A 22,321-nucleotide genomic window follows, 5' to 3' on the forward strand; every position below is an offset into this window, starting at 1 on the left:
CACCACCAGTGGCCAACTAGTACCACCTCCAGTGACGTCAGAGGAGTCCAGACCTATTCACAATTCAAAGCCCTAAAAACACTGAGGGGTTGGCCGTTGGTTTCCAGTTGTAGAAGCCTGTGAGTGGCTATGCGTCCTGGTTGGGTGCTCAAAGCAAGGTGGTGAAAGGCGACCGGCACTGGCGAATGGGGTAAGACTTGCACAGGCCCAAGGCTAGGAGTTGGGGTTTCGGGCCTGAGTTGGGGCCCGGAGCACCTCTTGACGTGGCGCCCCGGGTCCCGTCCGACCCTCGGGAGACACGGGTGGCTGGGATGGCAGGATGAGCGCGCCCTGGAGCCGAGCCAGGCCCGTCACCACCTCCCGGCGGCCCCGCCCCTCCCCGCAGGTCCCTCCCCTCTCCGCAGGCCCCGCCGCCGCCATCTTTGTTGGGGGCAGCCGGGCCTGGCTCGAGATGCCGAAGTCGTGCGCGGCCCGGCAGTGCTGCAACCGCTACAGCAGCCGCAGGAAGCAGCTCACCTTCCACCGGTAAGAGGCGGGAACCCGGGGACGCGGGAGGCCGAGACCCGGGGCCCGCGGACCGACTCCGAGGCCTCGGCGCGCCGGGCGGGAGCGCCCGGGAGGCCCGAGGGTGTGCGGCCGCTGGGCCTGGGGACGGGCCTGGGGACAGGCCAAGGTCCTGGGCTCAGAGGGGCTGGCGCCGCCGCGCCCGCCGCGGAGATGCGAGGAGGGGCGGGCGGAGGGGCAGCGGCGCACCTGGCGGGGCTAGGGCCGGGACGCGCAGGGAGCGGAGCAGGTGTCTGCTGAACAGACGAACGGGCCGCGGCCAGGGTTTGCTGTGTCCCTGGCCCCTGCAGCCCCAGCCGCGCGCGGTCCTGAAGGGAGCCCGGCACCTGGGCGGTGCAGTGGAGGAGTGGAACCCCCAGGGGCGTCCCGGCAGTGGGAAGGGACTTTGCAGGGTCGCGGGAGGATGCTGGAGACTTTGGAGTCTGCTCCTGCACTCGACCGGCCCGGCCCGGCCCAGGAGCAATCGTCCTTGGTCAAAGTTGCGCTTTCTCCAAGGTCCAGTCACGGCACCATTTCGCTACCCACTTTTGGGCACATCTCCGAAGGGCGGCTTGTGCTCATCGTTCCCATTCCCTCTGCTCCCATTGCTCTGTTTTGTGATAAATGCTTTGCTTGAAGTATACGTAATGTACATGCAGAAAAATGCACGAATCATAAGTATACAGCCCGGCGAGTTTTCCCGAAGTGAACGCCACTGAACTGAAACGTTACCAGCTGGGCGCGGTGGCTCAAGCCTGTCATCCCAGCACTTTGGGAGGCCGAGGCAGGAGGATCGCTTGAGCCTGGGAGTTCGAGACCAGCCTGGGCAACAGAATGAGAGCCTATCTCTACAAATAATTTAAAAAAATTAGCCAGGCAAGGTGGTGTGTCCCTGTAGTCCCAGCTGCTGCTCGGGAGACTGAAGGAGGAGGATCGCTTGAACCCAGGTTCGAGGCTGCAGTGAGCTATAATCTTGCCACTGCACTCCAGCCTGGGTGACAGAGTGATACCTTATCTCAAAATAAGAAATAAAACATCACTACCCCCGAGAAGACCCCCCGCCTGGATCCCCTCCCGGGCTCTCCTCTCTCCTGCCCAAAGGGAACCCTGCAGTTCATTCGCTTTCGTTGCCACATAATATTCCATTGAATGGCCGGGTGCGGTGGCTCACGCCTGTAATCCCAGCACTTTGGGAGGCCGAGATGGGTGGATCACCTGAGGTCAGGAGTTCGAGACCAGCCTGACCAACATGGTGAAACCCCGTCTCTACTAAAAATACAAAAATTACCCGGGCGTGGTAGCACGCACCGGAAATCCCAGCTACTCAGGAGGCTGAGGCAGGAGAATCACTTGACCCTGAGAGGCAGAGGTTGCAGTGAACCGAGATCGCACCACTACACTCCATCTTGGGCAACAGAGGGAGACTCCCTCTCAAAAAACAAAACAAAAAAACATCGTTTTGGCCAGTTTTGGTGGGACTTGCGTTGCGGTGCATCCATCTGTTTTGCCTCCGTCCGGTATGTACCTGGGGATGGAATTGCCGCGCCTTCTCTCTTGAAGTCGTTCCCTCCACTCCCACGAGAGCTCTGTCACATCACTAGTGAGCCTTGTGATGCTAATCGACTGCATAGCATTTTACCCAACTGACCCCTGAGCCTGGGTCACTTTTCCCACAAGGCGTCTGGTACACTTCCTGGCCACAGGTGTCTCTTTTCAGTCTCCTTTGCTGGATCCTCCTTATTCCCAGCACTAAGTGTTGGGGCCCTGGGGTGTGGGCCATGGCCCAGGGGTGGCTTCTAGCCACACTTGCTCCCCAGGGGCCCATCTCACTCAGGCTTATCGGTTCCGCAGGGTTGGCCTCCACACTGACATCTCCAGATGTGTGTGGCCGCCTGTCACCCCAGCACATGGCGAGCCTAAAAAGCACCTCAAATTTAACTCCTGACATAAAAAACAAACTTCTTTTTTTGGAGACAGACTCTCAATTTGTTGCCCAGGTGGAGTGTAGTGGTGCAGTCTCTGCTCACTGCGACCTCTGCCTCCCTGGTTCAGGTGATTCTTGTGCCTCAGCCTCCCAAGTGGCTGGGATAACAGGAGTGCGCCACCATGCCAGGCTAATTTTTGCATCTTTAGTAGAGATGGGGTTTCACCATGTTGGCCAGGCTGGTCTTGAACTCCTGAGTTGAGGCAGTCTGCCTGCCTTGGCCTCCCAAAGTGCTGGGATTACAGGCGTGAGCCACCATGCTCAGCCGCTACAAACTTCTGATCCTTTTAACCTGCCGTCCTGTAACTTAATTTTATCTCAAACATGAAACTCCTTCCTTCTCAATTTTACCATCTACAGGCAAACCTTACTGCATGGCTTTCAAAATACATCCAAATCTGCCCTCTCATTACCACTTCCTGCCAATGCCTGATCCCACAGCAGCCAGGGTGGACTCAGGTTCCATCTCACCTCTGTCTAGAGCCTCCAGGGACTCCCCAACTGCTCAGGGCCCTGCGTCACACAGTCCCCACTCCCTCTCGCTGTCTCAGCTGGACCTGCATGAGTGGCCGCTCCTGCTGTCCCTTCTGAAAGAGGCTGAGTCGCTTGTGCTGCCACTTCCTGCGGTCTGTGCTCAAACATCACCCCTTCAGCTGCCTCTCCTCACCACCCCAGGGCTTCCCTCTATCTGTTCTCTGGAGCAGCTGTCATCCCCAGAATACACCGTCCACATCTGTGTGGCTCGTCGCTGTGCCCCCGCTCCAGAATATCAGCTCTTGGGGGTGAGGACTGTCTCATTACCCCCCATCCCCAGCACGAAGAACAGGGCCCGGCTCCTGGTAGGCTCCTGGCAAACGTAGCATCGGAAACAGCTCACTTGGGCTCTCTGGCCATGCTCGTGGTCTCGGGTTTCCTATTAAGAGTGCTTTAACAGCTGTGACAGAAGCTTCCGGAAATTAGATGTGATTTAACAAAGCGAGAGGACTGAATGTCCACAGCTGTCGAGGGAAGAACTCTGCAGTGATGTGAAAATTCCGAATGACTCTGAGGCGCTGGGTCCAGCCTTGCTGGGCCTCACACCCCCTGCCTCTGCCCTTAGGTTTCCGTTCAGCCGCCCGGAGCTGCTGAAGGAATGGGTGCTGAACATCGGTCGGGGCAACTTCAAGCCCAAGCAGCACACGGTCATCTGCTCCGAGCACTTCCGGCCAGAGTGCTTCAGCGCCTTTGGAAACCGCAAGAACCTGAAGCACAATGCCGTGCCCACGGTGTTCGCCTTTCAGGACCCCACACAGGTAGGAGGGCACCGCGCCTCTGTCTGGTCACATCCAGCCTGCATTGTTTACCAGCAGTTGGGGGCAGTGGGGGTGGCGGCATGTGCAGGAAAAGCCAAGGCCAAGAACTACAGTGACAACAGCACTGTCACACCTCCAGGGTCCACAGCCCTGTGGCCCTGCTGGCCATGACCTCGGCTTTAAGAGAAGTCATAAATTAAAGCCACTTTAAAAATGAATTATTCTATGGCTGGGTGCGGTGGCTCACATCTGTAATCCCAGCACTTTGGGAGGCAGAGGTGGGTGGATCACCTGGGGTCAGGAATTCGATACCAGCCCGGCCAACATGTTGAAACCCCATTTCTACTAAAAATACAAAAATTAGCTGGGTGTGTTGGCGGGCGCCTGTAATCCCAGCTACTTGGGAGGCTGAAGCAGGAGAATCGCTTGAACCGGGAGGCAGAGGTTGCAGTGAGCTGAGATTGCCTTGGTGGAGGTGGGATGTGTGGGCCTGGCTCAGGAGAGGGCTCACGAAGAGTTGGATGCTGAAGCCTTGAGATCGGATTCTAGGCCACAGGGGCACCCACGTGGAGTGGGCAGGCAGAGCAGTGGCGGGACAAGCCACAGGCCAGCAGCTCCCTGCATTGGTGGATTTATCGAGAGAGGAAAGGGATCCGTGAGTGAAGAGTGGAGCCAATGGAAAGAACAAGGCGGCCACGTAGCAAACACGCCCAGAGCGGCTGCCTGGGAGCCCCTGCCCCATCTGTCCTCCCCAGCACCCTTCCCAGATGGCCTCAGGCACTCTGCCTCAACCTCTTCAGGTTAGCAGTCCCTTCCTTCAGGAAGCCCTTCTGGACCCTCAAACCCCAGCTTGCCTCTGACCCCTTGCTGCCCCTCGGTCTTCCTGGCCCCTGTGGCCCCTGCTGTCCTTCCTATTTCCCTCATTGGTTTTGTCTTCTCCCCGGAACAGAATCTCCATGAGGGCAGGGGCTGCTTTCCCTGCTTCAGGCCCCACACCCAGGACGCTGCCTGGCACAGCCCAGGTGCTCGGGGTATGTGTCCATAGATGAGCACTTCAATCACCTTCACGTATTGTGATAATGTTTGTCCTGGAAAGATGACACTTGAGCCACTGGGAGTGGGGACGTTTGTCACTGTAGCCCTCAGTGCTTCCAGTGCCAGGTTGGTGGGGAGAAGCTGGGTACGGCCTCTGCCAGCTCTGCCTTGTGGGCCCCGCCCCAGTCTGGCCCAGGGGCTGCAGGTTCTGCGTCAGTGGCGCCTCGAGTGGTGAGCTGGGCTTCTGCTGCTTGCTGGCGGTCATGGGGCCAGGTGCCAGGCCCTGGGGTGACACGTAGGAAGTAGATGGGTCCCTAGCTCTACAGGGACTTATTCAGGGCACTCTGACTGTGATTTGAGGACATCTTTGGAGAAAGAGAAGCGCACCAAGTGGGCAGTGTGAGTTGGGTTGAGCTTCAGGTCAGTTTCATTTAGCAACTGTTCGTTGACTGTGGCATGCAGGGGGCCGAGCAGCGGGGACAAGCATGATGCCCGAGGCCTGCCCCCAGCTCTGAGGGTTCTTGGGAGTCTGCATCCCCTCTGTGTGTGTCTCTTGCAGCAGGTGAGGGAGAACACAGACCCTGCCAGTGAGAGAGGAAATGCCAGCTCTTCTCAGAAAGAAAAGGTGAGTGCACCGGGCCAGGTTTAAGTTTTGCTGTGGGTTGAGACAGGGAAGCGGGATTTTCCCAGCAAGGCCGGCCTGCAGGGCTGTCGCCTTTCCTCATGTGCCAGTTTGGATTCCCTGTTTTTCTGGAGGGAAGGCCCAAGCCTCTCAGCTTCCTTCTTTTTAATATCAAAGAATCTCAGTTGCTAGTAGGGATGGTGCCTGATTACCTTTTTCTTTTCTTTTTTTTTTTTCTGAGACGGAGTCTCACTCTGTCACCCAGTCTGGAGTGCAGTGGCGTGATCTCGGCACACTGCAACCTCTTCCTCCCAGGTTCAAGCAATTCTTCTGCCTCAGCCTCCCGAGTAGCTGGGATTACAGATGCCCGCTACCTCGCCCAGCTAATTTTTGTATTTTTAAATAGAGACGGGGTTTCACCACGCTGGCCAGGCTGGTCTCGAACTCCTGACCTCAGGTGATCCACCCACCTCAGCCTCACGAAGTGCTGGGATTATAGGTGTGAGCCACCGCACCTGGCCCACTTTTTTTTTTTTTGTAGAGATAGCGTCTTGCTGGCCGGGCGCGGTGGCTCATGCCTGTAATCCCAGCACTTTGGGAGGCTGAGGCGGGTGGATCACGAGGTCAGGAGATCGAGACCATCCTGGCTAACACAGTGAAACCCCGTCTCTACTAAAAACACACAAAAAATTAGCTGGGCGAGATGGCGGGCGCCTGTAGTCCCAGCTACTCGGGAGGCTGAGGCAGGAGAATGGCGTGAACCCCGGGGGGCGGAGCCTGCAGTGAGCCGAGATCACGCCACTGCACTCCAGCCTGGGTGACAGCGAGACTCTGTCTCAAAAAAAAAAAAAAAAAAAAAAAAAAAAAAGAGAGATAGCATCTTGCTATTTTACTCAGGCTGGTCTCAAACTACCGGGCTCAAGCCATCCTCCCACCTCAGCCTCCCAAAGTGCTGGGAGTATAGATGTGAGTCACGGCGCCCAACCTTTTTCTTTGTTTTTGAGACAGGGTCTCACTCTGTTGCTCAGGCTCTGTACAGTGGTGCAGTTACGGCTCACAGCAGCCTCAACCTCCCAGGATCAAGCCATCCTCCCACCTGAGCTTCCCAAGTGGCTGGGACCACAAGCATGTGCTACCATGCCCAGCTAATTAAAATTTTTTTTTTTTTTTAGAGATGGGGGTCTTGCTGTCTTGCCCAGTCTGGTCTCAAACTCTTGGATTCAAGGGGTTCTCCTGCCTTGGCCCCCCAAAGTGGTGGAATTATAGACGGGAGCCACTGCACCTGGCTGTGCCTGATTTCTTAAAGTTCAGTTCCAGGGCTGGGCGAGGTGGCTCACGCTTATAATACCAACAGTTTGGGAGGCTGAGGCGGGGGGATCTCTTGAGGCTAGGACTTTGAGACCAGCCTGGCCAACATGGGAAAAACCCCATTTCTACTAAAAATATAAAAATTAGCCGGGCTGGGCACAGTGGCTCGCGTCTGTATTCCCAGCACTTTGGGAGGCCGAGGCAGGCGGATCACCTGAGGTTAGGAGTTCGAAACCAGCCTGGCCAACATGGTGAAACTCCATCTCTACTAAAAATACAAAAATTAGGCTGGACGTGGTGGCTCACACCTGTAATCCTAGCACTTTGGGAGGCTGAAGCGGGTGGATTGCCTGAGGTCAGGAGTTTGAGACCAGCCTGGTGAAACCCCGTCTCTACTAAAAATACAGAAATTTAGCTGGGCATGCTGGTGGGTGCCTATAATCCCAGCTACTCTGGAGGAGAATCACTTGAACCCAGGGGTTGGAGGTTGCAGTGAGCTGAGATCGCACCACTTCACTCCAGCCTGGGCGAAAGAGCGAAACTCCATCTCAAGAAAAAAAAATAATTAGCCGGGTGTGGTGGCATGTGCCTGTAGTCCCAGCTACTCAGGAGGCCGAGGCAGAATTGATTGAACCTGGGAGGTAGAGGTTGCAGTGAACCGAGATCATGTCACTGCACTCCAGCCTGGGTGACAGAGCTAGATTCCGTCTCAAAAAAAAAAAAAAATTAAGCCGGGCATGGTGGCGGGTGCCTGTAATTCCAGCTACTCAGGAGGCTGAGGCACGAGAGTCGCCTGAACCCTGGGGGTGGAGGTTGCAGTGAGCCAAGATAGCACCACTGCACTCCAGCCTGAGTGACAGAGCGAGACTGTCTCAAAAAAAAAAAAAAAAAAAAAAAAAGTTCACTTCCAGGGTGTGTGCTAGGGAGAAGCTGGCTGTGGAGGGGCACAGACCCTGGAGCTGGTCCCTGGCTGTTGCCACTCCCCTAGAGGAACAAGTAGCAGCTGCGGGAGGGCCCTGCATCTGCAGGGCTGTAGTGCCTGACTCTGCCCTGCTGTTCCCAGGTCCTCTCTGAGGCGGGGGCCAGAGAGGACAGTCCTGGGAGAAACATGGACACTGCACTTGAAGAGCTTCAGTTGCCCCCAAATGCCGAAGGCCCAGTAAAACAGGTAAGACTGAGTGCAAAGGTGGTCTGTGGTTGGACACAAGATGACTTGCTCCAAGCAAGATGGAAACCAGTGAGCACTCACCGTGAGACCGGTGTGGCCGAGGCAGGGTGTGCAGCCTGGGTTTCAGAGCTCCCCAAATTCTCCACCATGGTGTGGGCACATCTGGATTTTGGGACAGCAGCCAGGAGCGTCCAGCTGCCCTGGGGTTGTGCTGGGTGCGTGTCTGGTGGCCTGCTCACCATGGCCCACCTCCTGCTGGTGATGCAGCTCTCATTTCTCACTCCCCTGTCCTCAGGTCTCACCACGGAGGCCGCAAGCAACAGAGGCTGTTGGCCGGCCGACTGGCCTTGCAGGCCTGAGAAGGCCCCCCAACAAGCAGCCATCTGATCACAGCTATGCCCTTTTGGACTTAGATTCCCTGAAGAAAAAACTCTTCCTCACTCTGAAGGAAAATGAAAAGCTCCGGAAGCGCTTGCAGGCCCAGAGGCTGGTGATGCGAAGGATGTGCAGCCGCCTCCGTGCCTGCAAAGGGCACCGGGGACTCCAGGCCAGACTTGGGCCAGAGCAGCAGAGCTGAGCCCCACAGGCTCCGGACGCAGAGGTGGCAGTGGCATCAGGGCCGGCAGGGCTTTGGAGTTCTGGCTGTGGACATTTTTGTCTGCTGTGGACACTGAGAAAGTTGGCCATGAGGCCTGCTTGGCCGGGGATCGAGACAGTAGCCAAGCTCCCTGGTGAGAGCCCCGACACCGTCTGGCGGATGTTTAGAGGCGTGGCACACTAGGGTGCACATCTGTGAGCATGACAAGCTTATCCTCCCATGGTAACAGAAGTCCAGGCTGAGGCTGATTCTGGACGCTGTCCTTTCAGCACATGCAGGGCGAAGATCATTGGAAGCCGGTGTGGGAGATGCTCCTCAGGGAGGAAGCTGTGTGAGGGAGCCGGCTCTGTGGCGGGTGAGTGGTCCCCTCCTCCATCAGCCTGGACGGTCGCTTGGGGTTCTAAGGAGTGACTCCTGTCCCGGCCTGTTGTGAGTGGGCAGTGTAATAAAGTGTCTTTCTATACAGTGTCGCTCCCATCATTTTCTCTAGTGCCATGATTCCTTCTGCTAAGAAGACTGACTTCCATGGCCGGGTACAGTGGCTCATGCCTGTAATCCCAGCACTTTGAGAGGCCAAGGTTGGGAGATCACTTGAGGTCAGGAGTTCAAGACCAGCCTGGCCAACATGGTGAAATCCCATGTCTACTAAAAGGACAAAAATTAATTAGCCAGGCGTGGTGGCACACACCTGTAGTCCCAGCTACTTGGGAGGCTGAGACAGGAGGATCAGCTGAACCCGGGAGGCGGAGGTTGCAGTGAGCCGAGGTCGCACCACTGCACTCCAGTGTTGTCACTGGGTGACAGAGCAAGACTCTGTCTGGAAAAAAAACTGACTTCCTATTTTTTCTAATTTATAGCTTTAGTGAATTAAAGAAAACAAAAGTTCTAGCCTGATTTCCTAACTAACTTGGGGTCTATTATTTCTCAGGCAATGTTTAATGTAGAAAATGGAACCCTAGCTTCACGTGAAGCCCTGTGGTTGAATGAGGAGTGAAGGATGGGGAGGAGGCCTCTGGGGAAGGGGTTCCCTCCCTCCTGAAGATGAACACACGATACACGGAAGAGCGCCAGCCTCTGCTTTCAGGAAAGGTTTATTGTGGTGAGTGCCTTCTGTATAGTCGACTGCAAATGAAACGCAGAGGATGGGTGCCCAGAAGCACCTGTGGCAGAGGTGCACGGGAAGCCCGGGGCCCAGGCTCATGCAACATGACGTCACCGTGGCTCAGGCCATGGGGCCGTCAGAGAAACCTTTTTAAAAAGTGGAGATGAATGTTACAGAATTGGACAACCTGAACTGCTTTTCAAAACCAGAGGAAGGAGGTTCTTAGCCGTTACTCAGATACCAGTGCTGGGGAGGGAGGCCTGACTTTAGCAACAGCTGTGGGTGGGCTGGAGGCCGGCGCAGCTTGGGGCCCCCAGCGCCAGCTGTCTCAGCCACCACCTGTGCAGCGCTTGCTCTGAGGGGTCAGCAAGAGCAACTGATGGCTGCCACTTCCAGGACCCATGAGACAGGCCTCAGGTAACTTTACTGCAGCCAAAGCCCAGGCCGTGGAGGGGGTCCTGGCTCCGCCGCATTCTGCATCCCAAGTGGGCACGTGGAGGAAGGGTCTGAAGGAAGGCTCTGGAGCACAGGCCCTGGTGTTCTGTGAGGACGCTGGACCTGCAGTGCCACCTGCTGGGTGCCACGGGCCAGGCCTGGGGTCCACGCCTCCGGGTTGGATGCGTCTGATGTCTTGCCAAGCGCCTGGTCCTGTCCTCTTGAGCTGCCCTTGCCCAGCACTGCACTCTGGAGGTGGGTGGTGCAGGCGGTGGAGGGACACAGGCCAGCTCAAGCCTGATGGTGGCAGGGCGTTTTCCCACAGGGATAGGGGAAGCCACCTATGTCAGGGCTAGGCCCTGGGATCGGGAGTTAACACTACCCCGTCCCAAGCCGAGGGGACCGGTGGAATGATTTGAGCAGCTCTGGGAGTGGGGAAAAAAGACTAATTTCCAAACCCATTTGTTCTCAGATAAAAAGCAGTTTTATAAATCCGCAATCTGCTCCAGATTCAAGCAGTAATATTTCAGCAGGAGGAGGCGGTCGTGGGAAGTAAGCGCAGCAGACGCTCCCTGACCTGGAGGCCTGCCTGCTTTTCACGTTGCTTCCCATGTTCAGCATGGACTGCAGAAGTGGCTCACGCTCCTGTGGTGAGGGCAGGGTGTTCCACAAACACCTCCAGACCCAACCAAGAACTACAGAGTGGCGGGCTGCGGTCAGCACGCGTGCTCAGGGAACCCAGCGGAGTCAGGGCCAGGGCCCTTCCCTCTAGGAACTGGTCCTTGGGAAAACAGCCATGGGCCAGGCTGCAGTCTGGTTCCCAGTGGGGCTGCCTCAGTCCTACCCCCAGCACCCTCAAAAGCTGGGGTGTCTGCATGTCCCTTCACATAATTGATAATGGTACCACCTCCTATAATAATAATATAAAAGAAAAACATCTGATGTCTGGGCTTTTTCCCTGTTTCCAAATTTGTAGACTCCCAGGAAAAGATTTTTTGCGGTCTTTTAAAAATCTGGTTCTTGGCAGTTTATCCATCTGTATCGATCCTGTGGGCTGTAAAGGAAAAGACAGACACAGGCGATCAGAAGGTGGCCGTTCCCATGCACCTTTCTACTGACGGGGCTCAGCAGTCACCCGGACCAGCAGCTGGCTGGGCCCAGGCGAGGCAGAGCACCCACTGCTGAAAATCAACTGCTTCTGGAACGTGGAGGTCTGCTTTCATCCCCCACCACTCAAGCCGCAGTTTCCAACGCCCTCACTCTAATTCTACCTGTGAAAGCGCCCCAGCCCCCTTTTTAGGGCACAAATCATGGGCTCTCAGTGAACCACGGGTCAAGGGCTAGTTGGCGTCTCTGCTCCCAGGCGGGCAGCCGAGGAAGGTGGCTGGCAGCCCACACACTGAGCCGCCGCTTCGAGGTCCCCGCCCCCGTTAGCTGGTGACTGCGAAGGGACGGCTACTCACACTGCTTTGGTATCCGGAGGGCCTCACTGTCCAGCACCATCACTTGATGCAGGACGCCCCGGAACTGATAGAGCACTTTCAGGTTCTTCTCTTCCCCCACACACGGGTCATAAAAGCCAGGCAGCCCAGCCTGTAACAAACAAATTGCTACTCTCAATACTCCAGACGGTCTAAGACCAGCACTTCTCCTTACTACCACCGGAGGGGCAGTGTGCACAGGCTCTGACATTCCCTGGGAAGATGCAAACTTTGGGGCTTGAAGAAAAAGAAACAAGAATTTGAAAAAGTTGCCAAGACTTGCTTCTTAATAAAGGCCCTATCCTCACACTAAGACAGGGCCACTAGACAACTTCTAGGGTGCCAGGAGCTCTCTGGCCTGAGCTAACCTGCATTTTCATCCTTCTGGATGGTCCATGCCCCAAGCCCCAGAGGCAAGACTCACACGTTACAAGTGACCTCATGCTCTTTCTGGAATGAAGCAAAAATAAACAGAATCAAATGCCATGAAGGCAGGCGTGTGTTCTGTTTGCTGGTGTGGCTGGCACACACCAGGGGCTCAGTAAATCCTTACTGAGTGAGTGGTGAAAGAAATGACTGAATGAAGCGAATAGCTCCAATGTGGGTAGTACTCTGGAGCTGGGCAGCATCCTATGCAGTAGATGCTGATGACGGCAAAGATCCCACTTTAAGGGGCCAGGCTGTCCTTGTCAGATTGAACCTATTCTTCAAACCATTGTTTGTTTGTTTTTTTTGAGACAGGGTCTTGCTCTGTCACCCAGGCTGGAGTGCAGTGGCACAATCACAGCTCACTGTAGCCTCAACCTCCTGGGCTCAACCAATCCTTCCACTTCAGCCTCCCAAATAGCTGGGACAACAGGCGCATGTCACCACGCCCGGCTAATTTTTTCTCTTTTTTGTAAAGATAGGGTTTTGCCATGTTGCCTAGGCTGATCTTGAACTCCTGGGCTCAAGCAATCCACCCACCTTGGCCTCCCAAAGTGCTACGATTATAGGCCTGAGTCACCACGCCCAGCCTGTTCAAATCTGTGAGCACATGGCATGTGGTGGCTGGTGCTGCTGTACCTTGGAGGCCTCCGTGAGGATGAGCTTCGAGTCCTTCACCAGGCACTGCAGGGGCACTGTCACGTCAATCACCTTCACCTTCTCGCTCTTCCTGCTCTTGTCATTGACAAACTTCCCGTACCAGGCATTGACGATGATGAGGCCTAAGGGCAGACTCCGAGTAGAGGAAGGGCTCCTCCAGGCACCTCCCTGTGTGGCTTAGAGATCCCCAGTGCCCACCCTGGCCCAAGCGAGGACACATGTTCTCACCCATTCTGGACTCTTCTGCCTCAATTATCCTTCGGACAGATTCCTGCATCAGCCGGACCTGCCAGAGAACAAGGATGACACAGTCAGGGCCCCGCCAGGCCTGCTCCACCTATGGTCAGAGGGCCACAGGCAGGCAGTCTTGTCCACGTCAACATACCTGCTCAGGGCCTGGAAAGGAAGGGGGTGGGCGCCCTGACAGCTCTGCTACCCAAGTGGCTCACTCTGAAACTCCTAGACCTAGGGCAGGCAGCTCTGGGTCAGAAGGTGAGAAGCACCTGAAACGGCATGACCCTCCCGTGGCCACTGGTGGGAGCTCCCTTTCTAGGGATCATTAATGCGTGGGTGGGATTTGTTGACCCAATAAAAAAACATTGAATGCATTGTCAGCTTTAAAAATAAAGAGATTTCACAGGAGAAGCTGGAATCCTAGCTCCTCTTGAGAAAGGACCTGTGTTCTCCTGTGGCGCCATTCTGCTGGGCATAGCTGTGCCGCCCCCTCAGACAGGCATGTGCTCGCCAGGCCACGCACATGGCCCATGGCCGCCTGGCAGTATGCTCGCCACTTACCCAGGAAGCCTGCTCCCTCCTGCTCAGTAAAAGGCAGAACACTCGGAAGAAAAAGAGGCCAATACTCACCCCTTTAAAAAAGCCCTTGTTATGCCTTTGGAGGGTAATTATCTTTAGGGCAGGGACTGCAGAGCCCAGTATCGCATCCCACAATAAAGACTAAATGGAGAGCCAAGTTGCTGGAGAAGAGAAGTCTGACATCTAAGGCCCTGAGACCAACATGTGGGGTGTGGAGTGTGTCCCCTACAGCCCTCACTTAAGAACAGTGGGGCAGCACTCACAGCGGACTCCGCCTCTTGCTTCTTCTGCAGCACATCGGTGGCGGCGCTTTCCCTCTGCTTCTCCAACTCCCTTACGCGAGAGGAACACAAGCCCCACGTTAGTGTGGCGCTGCCCAGCTTCCAGCCAACACAGCCCCTCCCGTGCTGGACCGGAGCCCAGCAAACAGTCTGTGATCTTACTGGAGTTCAGTTCTAGAACTTTAAAAAATATTCCCACGGCAGTCTCAGGCAAGTCTGTTAGTCACAGGCTGGCAGCTTTCATTTTACCCTTAGATGGCTCTGCCCCACCTCCTCACTGAGCTGACGGGACACCGACTGTCAGTCTCTTTGGAAAGAAGACCCCACCACATGAGAATTTCAGGAGATCCCACCAACCTTGTGGGATTATTTTTTTTTAATTTTAATTTTAAAATAGAGATGGGGGTCTCACTATATTGCCCAGGCTAGTCTCGAACTCCTGGGCTCAAGTGATCCTACTGTCTCGGCCTCCCAAAGTGCTAGGATTACAGGCATGAGTTGTTAAATAACACTTTTGGTAGGAACAACTAATACCACTTTAGACACATAGATCCGCTTTCCTGTAACAAAGTATGGGCCTTGGGGTCAGCATATGCCTGTCCTCCCTTCTGAGAGAAGATTGGGCCAGCACATGTCTTGTTCTAAGCCTCAAGCCTCGTAGGGAATTAGGATTCTGAATCCAAAGGCCAGATGGGCCCAGAAGAGGAGATTCATTCCTTTATCTGAGATTCTCTAAGTGCAATGCTTTACTAAATGAGATATTATAAAGTAACAAATCTATACCAGCTTTCAGTTTTCTGTAGAGATGCTTGCACTAATAATTTAGGTTTCATGGCATGCCCCAATGGATTATCTAAGAAACTGCAAAAAATTGCGTTTCTATGACTTTCAAGACTATAGTTAATGCAGGCCCCTCACATAAGAATCCAGAACACATTCCTCTTAAACTCAGTGCCGGGAAAGGAAAAAGGAAAACTTTTTATTTCTTGAGGCCATGGTTTAGAGGCTCAACACTTTTTTTTTTTTTGAGACGGAGTCCTGCTCTGTCACCCAGGCTGGAGTGCAATGGTGCGATCGCGGCTCACTGCAACATCCGCCTCCCAGGTTCAAGCAATTCTCCTGTCTCAGCCTCCCAGGTAGCTGGGATTACAGGCACGTGCCACGACGCCTGGCTAAATTTTTCTATTTTTTAGTAGAGACAGGGTTTCACCATGTTGGCCAGACTGGTCCTGAACACCTCACCTCGGGTAATCCACCTGCCTCAGCCTTCCAAAGTGCTGGGAATACAGGCATGAGCCACCACGCCCAGCCGAGGCCCAACACTTCTATAAACTCCAGTCCTTTCTAAGAGTAAGAATTACAAATGAAGAGATAACAGCAGTCCAACTACTGACAATGATGAGAAATAGTTAACATTTACCAATCGTGGCCCAGACATCAGCCTAAGCACTTTACATGCACTAATTAATTCAGGTTTCCTCATCACCTGACGCAGGAGGCTCTGTTACTCTCTCCATTTTAAGGGGGAGGAAACTGAGGCACAGGCTGGCTAGTGACATGCCCATGACGTGTCAACTCACTTCTCTTTCTGAGCCCTGAGGTATGGTTTGATGATCAGACGGTGCATGGCAAAGTAGACCACTAGAGGCCCCACGGTGGCGTAGAACACGGCGCTGGGCAGAAGCTGGTCCGTCAAGTGAATAGGGAAGAAGTATGTCTGACTGGCCCTGTTGAGCCTGGGGAAAAATACAAAAAAAAAAAAAACAGCCAAGATGAATCAGGTTTTCCAGGGAAGGGCAATGGGGTGTCAGCTACAGGAAGAGAACTTGTGCTGCGTACAGCTGCGAGTTAAAGGAGTCTGCAGTCTGCTCCTTTCACAGTCCACTGCCTTCTGCTGGCCTCCCGTTCCAAAGTCTGGCTGATGGATCTGACGCTGTGACAGAAGAAAGATCCCAGGATCTGCTGACCTCAAGCCAAAGCAACAAGAGGAACACTTCACAGGGTCAACGTCCCCTACAGGTGCATTCAGTCATAGGCTGGAGAGGACAGGAATGGGCTCCTCCAGATGTCACTGGAGAGTCACATCTCAGTCCTTAACTGAGGTTTCCAAAGAAGTTGGTGAAGAATTCAAAAGTTAGTCAGTTAAGAAGGTTCTGCTTCCAGTGGTGGCTGAGTAGCTCCTATTGGACCAATGTGTAAACTCTGGACCACATATAAAAAATTTGGCCAGGTGTGGTGGCTCACGCCTGTAATCCCAGTACTTTGGGAGGCTGCGGTGGGCGAATCACCTGAGGTCAGGAATTTGAAATCAGCCTGGCCAACATGGTGAAAGAAACTTCATCTCTACCAAAAATACAAAAATTAGCTGGGCGTGGTGGTACCTGTCTGTAGTCCCAGCTACTTGGGAGGCTGAGTGAGGCGGGAGAATCGCTTCAATGCAGGAGGCAGATTGTACCACAGCACGCTAGCATGGTCAATAAGAGGAAAAGGATTGAGGATGCATGGACAGAATCTCAGAAACCCGTGGAAGAGTGTTAAGTTTAATATATTGGTAATTAGAGCCCCAGTGAGGAAAAGGAAATTTACAGATTCAAGAAGTTTAGGAAACCCCAAGCATGATAAATACAACAAAAGCCTTATCTATGTACATCACAAACTGCTGAAAAGCCAAAAAAAGAAAACACATTGAGTAGCCACTGACAATACCAGACCACACTCTTCCAGAATAAAAGCAATTCCAGAATTGATAAAGAACACTCAAAACTTGGCCGGGCGTGGTGGCTCACGCCTGTAATCCTAGCACTTTGGGAGGCTGAGGCAGTAGGATCACTTGAGGTCAGGAGTTTGAGACCAGCCTGGCCAACATGGTGAAACCCTGTCTCTACTTAAAATACAAAAATTAGCTGGGTGTGGTGGTGGGCGCCTGTAATCCCAGCTACTCAGGAGGCTGAGGCAGGAGAATTGCTTGAACCTGGGAGGTGGAGGTTGCAGTGAGCTGAGATTGTGCCACTGCACTCCAGTCTGGGGAACAAGAGCGGAACTCCATCTCCAAAAAAAAAAAAAAAAAAATAGATACACACACACACACACACACACACACACACAGAGATAGGTTAAATGTGAATGGGCAAAAAAATAAATAGTAAGCATAAGAAGGCTAAAAAAGCTATATAATAACAGATAAGGTAGACTTCAAGACAAAAAGTATTTTTTTTTTTTTTTGAAGTGACAGGGTCTCACTCTGTCATCTAGGCTGAGGGGCACAATCACAGCTCACTACCACCTTGAGCTCCTGGGCTCAAGTGATCCTCCTGTCTTGGCCTCCCAAAGTGTGTGTGCCACTATACTGAGCCTTCAAATATTATCTGAGGAGATGGCTGACGCCAACTCTAATCTCGGTAAGTGATTTGGCTTTTGTTTCCAAAACTGAGCTATGATCCACTTTTATTCACTCACTGAGTTCCTCTCAAGTACTATAATGGGTTTTAGGTTCTAGAAGTGCAGGTGAGAATAAAACGGACCAAGTCCAAGAGCTTATGTCTGATGAGGAGTGGAGGAGATAGCCCTTCAGGTGGAGACTGGTTCTCTGGAGACTAAACATGGTAAACATGGTGGGGGAGATCACCTGGGGCAAGGGGAAGGGCTACTATGTTATACAAGGTGAATTAGGGGTCATTTGAGCAGAGAGCAGATACCTACAGGGAGTGAAGGAAATGGCCACATATTTATCTGCAGACTGAGAAACAGCAAAGGCCACCTCATAAGCAGGAGGGGGCCTGGTGTGTGCCAGGAATAGCTCCAGGGGACCAGGATGGCTGGAGTTGGGGTAGAGAGGAATACTACATCACGCAGGGCGTTGTAGGCTCCAAAGTGTCTGAAGGGCTTTGGCCTCCGCCTGGAATTGAGGGAATCTCTGAGGTTTTAGGCAGAAGACAGACGTGAACTGCCTTCAGTTTTAAAAAGGACTCTCCTACGGAGAGCAGACACACAAGGAGGGAGACGGGTTCAGTGGGGAGGCTGCTGTGTAACTAAGACAAAGATGTTGGCGGCGGTGAGGTTGAGAAATGGCCAGATTGGGGATACTCTTTTGGAGTACATGTTCAGGAGATGATTTTGAGACATGTCTGATTTGGAGTGTGGGAGAGACAGAGATCGAGGCTGACTCCAAGGTTTTTGGAAAGAGCAAGTAGAAGGCCAGAGCTCTCATTTATTGAGATAGGAAAGGAGGCTGGGCGCTGTGGCTCACACCTGTAATCCTAACACTTTAGGAGGCCGAAGCGGGAGAACTGCTTGAAGCCAGGAGTTCAAAACCAACCTGGGCAACCAAGTGAGACCCTGTCTCTATAAAAATAAAATAAAAAAAGAGAGAGAGATGGGAAAGACTTCGGGCAGAGCAGGTTCTGAAGGTTCTACGTTTCTGGAGGCACAGGGAGGGATCGACTTCTGTTTGGATACGTGACATTTGAGATGCTGTTAGGTATCCAAGTCGAGATTAGGAAAAGAAAGCTGGACAAATACATGAGCTGGAGATTAAGAGGGTGGTCCAAGCCGGCGCTTGCAACGTGAGAGCCCTCAGGGCATGAAAGCCACGAGGCTGGACATGACCTCTTGGGAGTGAGTCTGGAGAGAGAAGGGCTGTGCCCTGCAGTGGTGCCTCCATTTAGGAGTTTGGGAGACAGACAGCAGCCATCTGGTACGGAAAGCCAGAGCAGGGCATGGTATCCTGGAAACTCAGGGCAGAGAGGCCGTAAGGGCAGGACGGAATGGCCACCGCAACAGCAGGTGCAGAGACCAAATGAGATGAAGAAGAATCACCCTCTGATCTGCCACAGGAGGGAGGGTGCCCCACTGATGACTGAGAAAGGCTGATTCTGGAGAGGGCTGGTTTTTCTGGAGAGGCCTGACTGGAGCAGATTTAGAAAGAAAGAAGACGGATGCAAGCAAAAACAGACAACTTTTTTTTTTTTTTTTTGAGATGGAGTCTCGGTCTGATGCCCAGGCTGGAGTGCAGTGGCACCATCTCGGCTCACTGCAAGCTCTGCCTCCCGGGTTCACACTATTCTCCCACCTCAGCCTCCTGAGTAGCTCGCACTACAGGCGCCCGCCACCATGCCCGGTTAATTTTTTGTATTTTTAGTAGAGACGGGGTTTCACCGTGTTAGCCAGGATGGTCTCAATCTCCTGACCTCGTGATCTGCCCACCTCGGCCTCCCAAAGTGCTGGGATTACAGGCGTGAGCCACCACGCCCGGCCTAAACCAGACAACTCTTTTGAGGAACTAAGGAGAGGACAGGGACTAGAGTCAGGTGGAGCAAGGGTGTGTGTGCCAATGAAAACCCCTGGAGAGAGGGATGAACCGACATGGCAGCTGCTACTGGAGATGCTGTGCCCGGGTGATAGCTGCCAGGCCAGTGACTCCAGGAGGCCTGGGCTGCTAGGATGCATCCTGTGACATCAGGCGAGGCTGCTGGGTGGCTGCTGGAGCTCAGACGTACACCTCACTCACTCGGTGTTCGAACTATACACTCCTTGAAATTTGCTTACTCAGCAAAGACACAAGCAACTGTATTTTTTTTTTTTTTTTTTTTTGAGACGGAGTCTCACTCTGTCGCCCAGGCTGGAGTGCAATGGAGCGAACTTGGCTCACTGCAAGCTCCGCCTCCCGGGTTCAAGTGATTCTCCTGCCTCAGCCTCCTGAGTACCTGGGACTACAGGCGCCCGCCACCACCCCCGGCTAATTTTTTGTATTTTTAGTAGAGACAGGGTTTCACCGTGTTAGCCAGGATGGTCTCGATCTCCTGACCTCGTGATCCACCTGCCTTGGCCTCCCAAAGTGCTGGGATTACAGGCGTGAGCCACTGCGCCCGGCTGAATTTTTTTATTTTTTTTTTTGAGATAGAGTCTCACTGTCCCCCGGGCTGGAGTGCAGTGGCGTGATCTCAAGCTCAGCTTACTGCAACCTCCGCCTTCAGGTTCAAGCAATTCTCCTGCCTCAGCCTCCCAAATACCTCGGATTATAGGTGCGTGCCATCACGTCTGGCTAATTTTTGTATTTTTAGTAGAGATGGGGTTTCGCCACGTTGGCCAGGCTGGTCTCAAACTCCTGACCTCAGGCGATCCGCCCGCCTTGGCCTCCTAAAGTGCTGGATTACAGGCATAAGCCACTACACCTAGCCAAGCAACTGTGTCTTTAAGAACAAAATTACAATGCAAAGGCTATTTCAGCCTTAACTTGGGTAAAGCCTGGTTGAGTGAAGGTGACAGGCATTCCTTGACCAGAAAGGCCTAAGTTCTACTTACTTGACTTTGAGAGAAACGCCCTGTGGAACTCCAATGCTGACAGCTGCACCCAAAACGCTGTGCCTGGAGATCTTCCTCTCAGCTCCGTACTCCACCACCGTCCCAAAGAAGCCTGCTCTGCAGGGAAAGAATGCGGTCTGTGCCTGTGTCCCCCTCATTCATCACTTCAGGGGCAGCTGTCATTTGAGAAGAGGCCAGGTACCTGTCCCTTCCCTCCCTCCAGCCTCCTAGACCCCCAGGGAGCAGATTCGTGACAGAAGAAAGTTGGGACACCCATGGTCTAGTTCTTCCACGACACTCTCTAAGCTCCTCAAGGGCTGGGACTGTAGTGTTAAATCCCCCACAGCCTCAAAATAGGAAGCTCTCCAAAAATGTCACACACACGTAGATATTCACATGAGCAGGTATCTTACACCAACTGGTTCCACTGTGAAGACCCGCATGCAGAACCAGTGTGCTTCCATTTTAGCCAGGCCAGGACTTACTTGAGGGATCCTTTCACACGAGTCTGATCGTCATCTTGGAATTTGTGCTGATAGCTGATCAGTGCAAAGGAGTGAGGGATTCCCAGCTGGGGAGACAGAGGGTGCAAGGATGCGTGGCTAGGGCGTGCGACTCCGTGGGGAGGTGGGTATCTGCCCTCCCACTAGCTCTGGGCATCTGCTGCACACATGCCTTTAAGGCAGGGGTCACGGTCTGGCAGCCGCACTGAGTGCACGATGATTTATTAGCAGCCAGTAGTTAAAAACTGGGAAACTTCACAGAAAACCCAGTTTTCTAGCTTCTCACAAGAAATAAAAAACTCTGGCGACACTGAGCCTGTGCTCCTAGGTGGCAGCGGCTGGTGAGAGCCAAGGAGCAGCGGCCCGTGTGGGGCGGCTTCTCATGCACTAGCCCTGGCGTGACCACAGGGGTGTCCGAGGGCAAGATTCTGCTATGGGGCTTCATCTGCCCGCCCCCGATTCCGTGGGCAGCTCCCACCAGACATTAAGATGTTGTTCTGCTTTAGGATGATCTGACACAGCTGCCCCAGGCGCCTGAAGGCAACTGCATTTCATACTCGAAGGTTCTACCAGGTCACTCCAGTGTGAGCACCGAGAGCCTGCCCCTCAGGGCCCTGTGTGGGCTTAGACTTAGTGGTGATCAGGACGCAGGATTTAAGGGGCACACTGAGTGCTTGGGAGGAGGGGTCCTCCCAGAGCTCTGTCTGCAGGAGACGATGGCTGCTCGGCTCACCTGCAGGGCCACAGTGAAGTGGCTGGTTTTAGTGTCCCGGACGATGCTAGTGTTCATGGCTGACTGGATACCCCACCGCCACTGCAGGTAGCCCACGGTGTTCTTGTCTAGGTTCCGAGCTAGGACAGTGGTCAGGCCGGGTCGGATTCCACGGGATGAAAACTGCAGAGCACAGTTTGTTGTCACAAAGCTGGAGAGACACAGAGACAGAATAGGTCCTGGATGGCATCTGCTCTCAGCTGTTCTCTGTCACTTCCTCTCTGCCTGGCTAAGACCTCACTTACTGTCACATCTATGCATCCCTGGGCCAGCTCCCAGTAAAAAAAAAAAAAAAAAAGCAGGTCAGGCCGCTATCCACAAAGTGAGGGGGAGGGTCCTAGCCAGAATCTTCCCAGTAACCTCCCGACTCCCCTCAGCCGCCCTACCTTTAGCTACAACCAAATAGGCACCTGACTGTCTGCGTTCCTAAGCCAGCAGATGCAACCCCACTCAAGTTAGAATGGATGGGGGCTGAGGAGTGCAAGTCAGAATCACCTACGGAGGGTCTCAAATTAAGTAGTCCAAGACAGTGGTGCTCAAACTACTGCACGCTGGAACCACCCGGCTCATCCACAAATCACGGCTGGCTGGCTTCTCTGCCGGCATGCTGATTTCCTTCAGTGCGGGCTTGGAGTGCCAAGTGTCCCAATGATTCCAATGTGCAGTAGAGTTTGAGAATCACTTACCTAGAGGACACCCCAGACCTATGGAACCAGAATTTCTGGGTGGAGGCATCAGTATATTTTTGGAGCTGCTGTGCGATTTTTGATGTACTAGTGACCACAGCTGGGTACTAGTGACAGAAACTACAGGCAAAGTGAGCACAGGAAACTGGTTCCCGAAAAGAGCCTCTGCAGTTTCTTTCCAAGGGAGTCCAGCCCCATCTTCTGGTTGAAAAGGGGTATTTCATTTTACTAACAAAGAAATTCACACTTCATTCAAGGTGCTGAAGGGTAAACTAACAGCTGGTTTCTTTAATAAAGAGCTCAACATCAATT

The 22,321-nt window shown here is 53.6% G+C and overlaps 2 protein-coding genes across 11 annotated transcripts in view; one reads left to right on the forward strand and one right to left on the reverse strand.

Annotated features, from left to right (window-relative positions):
* Positions 1-76: 76 nt before the first annotated feature.
* THAP3 (THAP domain containing 3) lies at positions 77-9,561 on the forward strand. Of its 10 annotated transcripts, none has more exons than XM_032758769.2 (6): positions 103-190; positions 386-525; positions 3,627-3,819; positions 5,414-5,479; positions 7,848-7,952; positions 8,248-9,013. In XM_032758769.2, the coding sequence occupies exons 2-6, from the start codon at positions 452-454 to the stop codon at positions 8,527-8,529; spliced, it is 720 nt and encodes a 239-aa protein (XP_032614660.1). In that variant the 5' UTR covers positions 103-190; positions 386-451; the 3' UTR covers positions 8,530-9,013. The 10 variants fall into 10 exon arrangements, 9 of the variants coding, with proteins under 9 accessions (XP_032614658.1, XP_032614660.1, XP_032614661.1 ...); XM_032758770.2 differs by having other exon boundaries at positions 5,417-5,479; XR_009214834.1 differs by lacking the exon at positions 103-190 and adding an exon at positions 9,479-9,561 and having other exon boundaries at positions 388-525; positions 8,248-8,905.
* A 468-nt stretch (positions 9,562-10,029) lies between these two features.
* The window catches only part of DNAJC11 (DnaJ heat shock protein family (Hsp40) member C11), a 73,074-nt gene continuing 60,782 nt past the window's right edge, over positions 10,030-22,321 (reverse strand). Inside the window, exons 8-16 of the mRNA XM_032758766.2 lie at positions 21,285-21,474; positions 20,534-20,619; positions 20,049-20,165; positions 15,329-15,484; positions 13,731-13,800; positions 12,883-12,940; positions 12,634-12,776; positions 11,551-11,680; positions 10,030-11,141 (exon numbers count right to left, since the gene is read on the reverse strand). Coding sequence (XP_032614657.1) covers positions 11,116-11,141; positions 11,551-11,680; positions 12,634-12,776; positions 12,883-12,940; positions 13,731-13,800; positions 15,329-15,484; positions 20,049-20,165; positions 20,534-20,619; positions 21,285-21,474 — 976 coding nt within the window. The 3' untranslated portion in view covers positions 10,030-11,115. The remainder of the gene's footprint in view (positions 11,142-11,550; positions 11,681-12,633; positions 12,777-12,882; positions 12,941-13,730; positions 13,801-15,328; positions 15,485-20,048; positions 20,166-20,533; positions 20,620-21,284; positions 21,475-22,321) is intronic.

This window comes from Hylobates moloch, unplaced genomic scaffold (genome assembly GCF_009828535.3).
Source record: "Hylobates moloch isolate HMO894 unplaced genomic scaffold, HMol_V3 SCAFFOLD_9, whole genome shotgun sequence".
Lineage (NCBI taxonomy): Eukaryota > Metazoa > Chordata > Mammalia > Primates > Hylobatidae > Hylobates > Hylobates moloch.

Excerpts from the sequence above, each read along its gene's own strand:
- THAP3 (XM_032758767.2), top strand. The coding sequence starts at position 452 with ATGCCGAAGTCGTGCGCGGCCCGGCAGTGCTGCAACCGCTACAGCAGC. Across the intron at positions 526-3,626 it reads AAGCAGCTCACCTTCCACCG|GTTTCCGTTCAGCCGCCCGG; the intron begins GTAAGAGGCGGG and ends CTCTGCCCTTAG. Across the intron at positions 5,480-7,847 it reads GCTCTTCTCAGAAAGAAAAG|GTCCTCTCTGAGGCGGGGGC; the intron begins GTGAGTGCACCG and ends TGCTGTTCCCAG.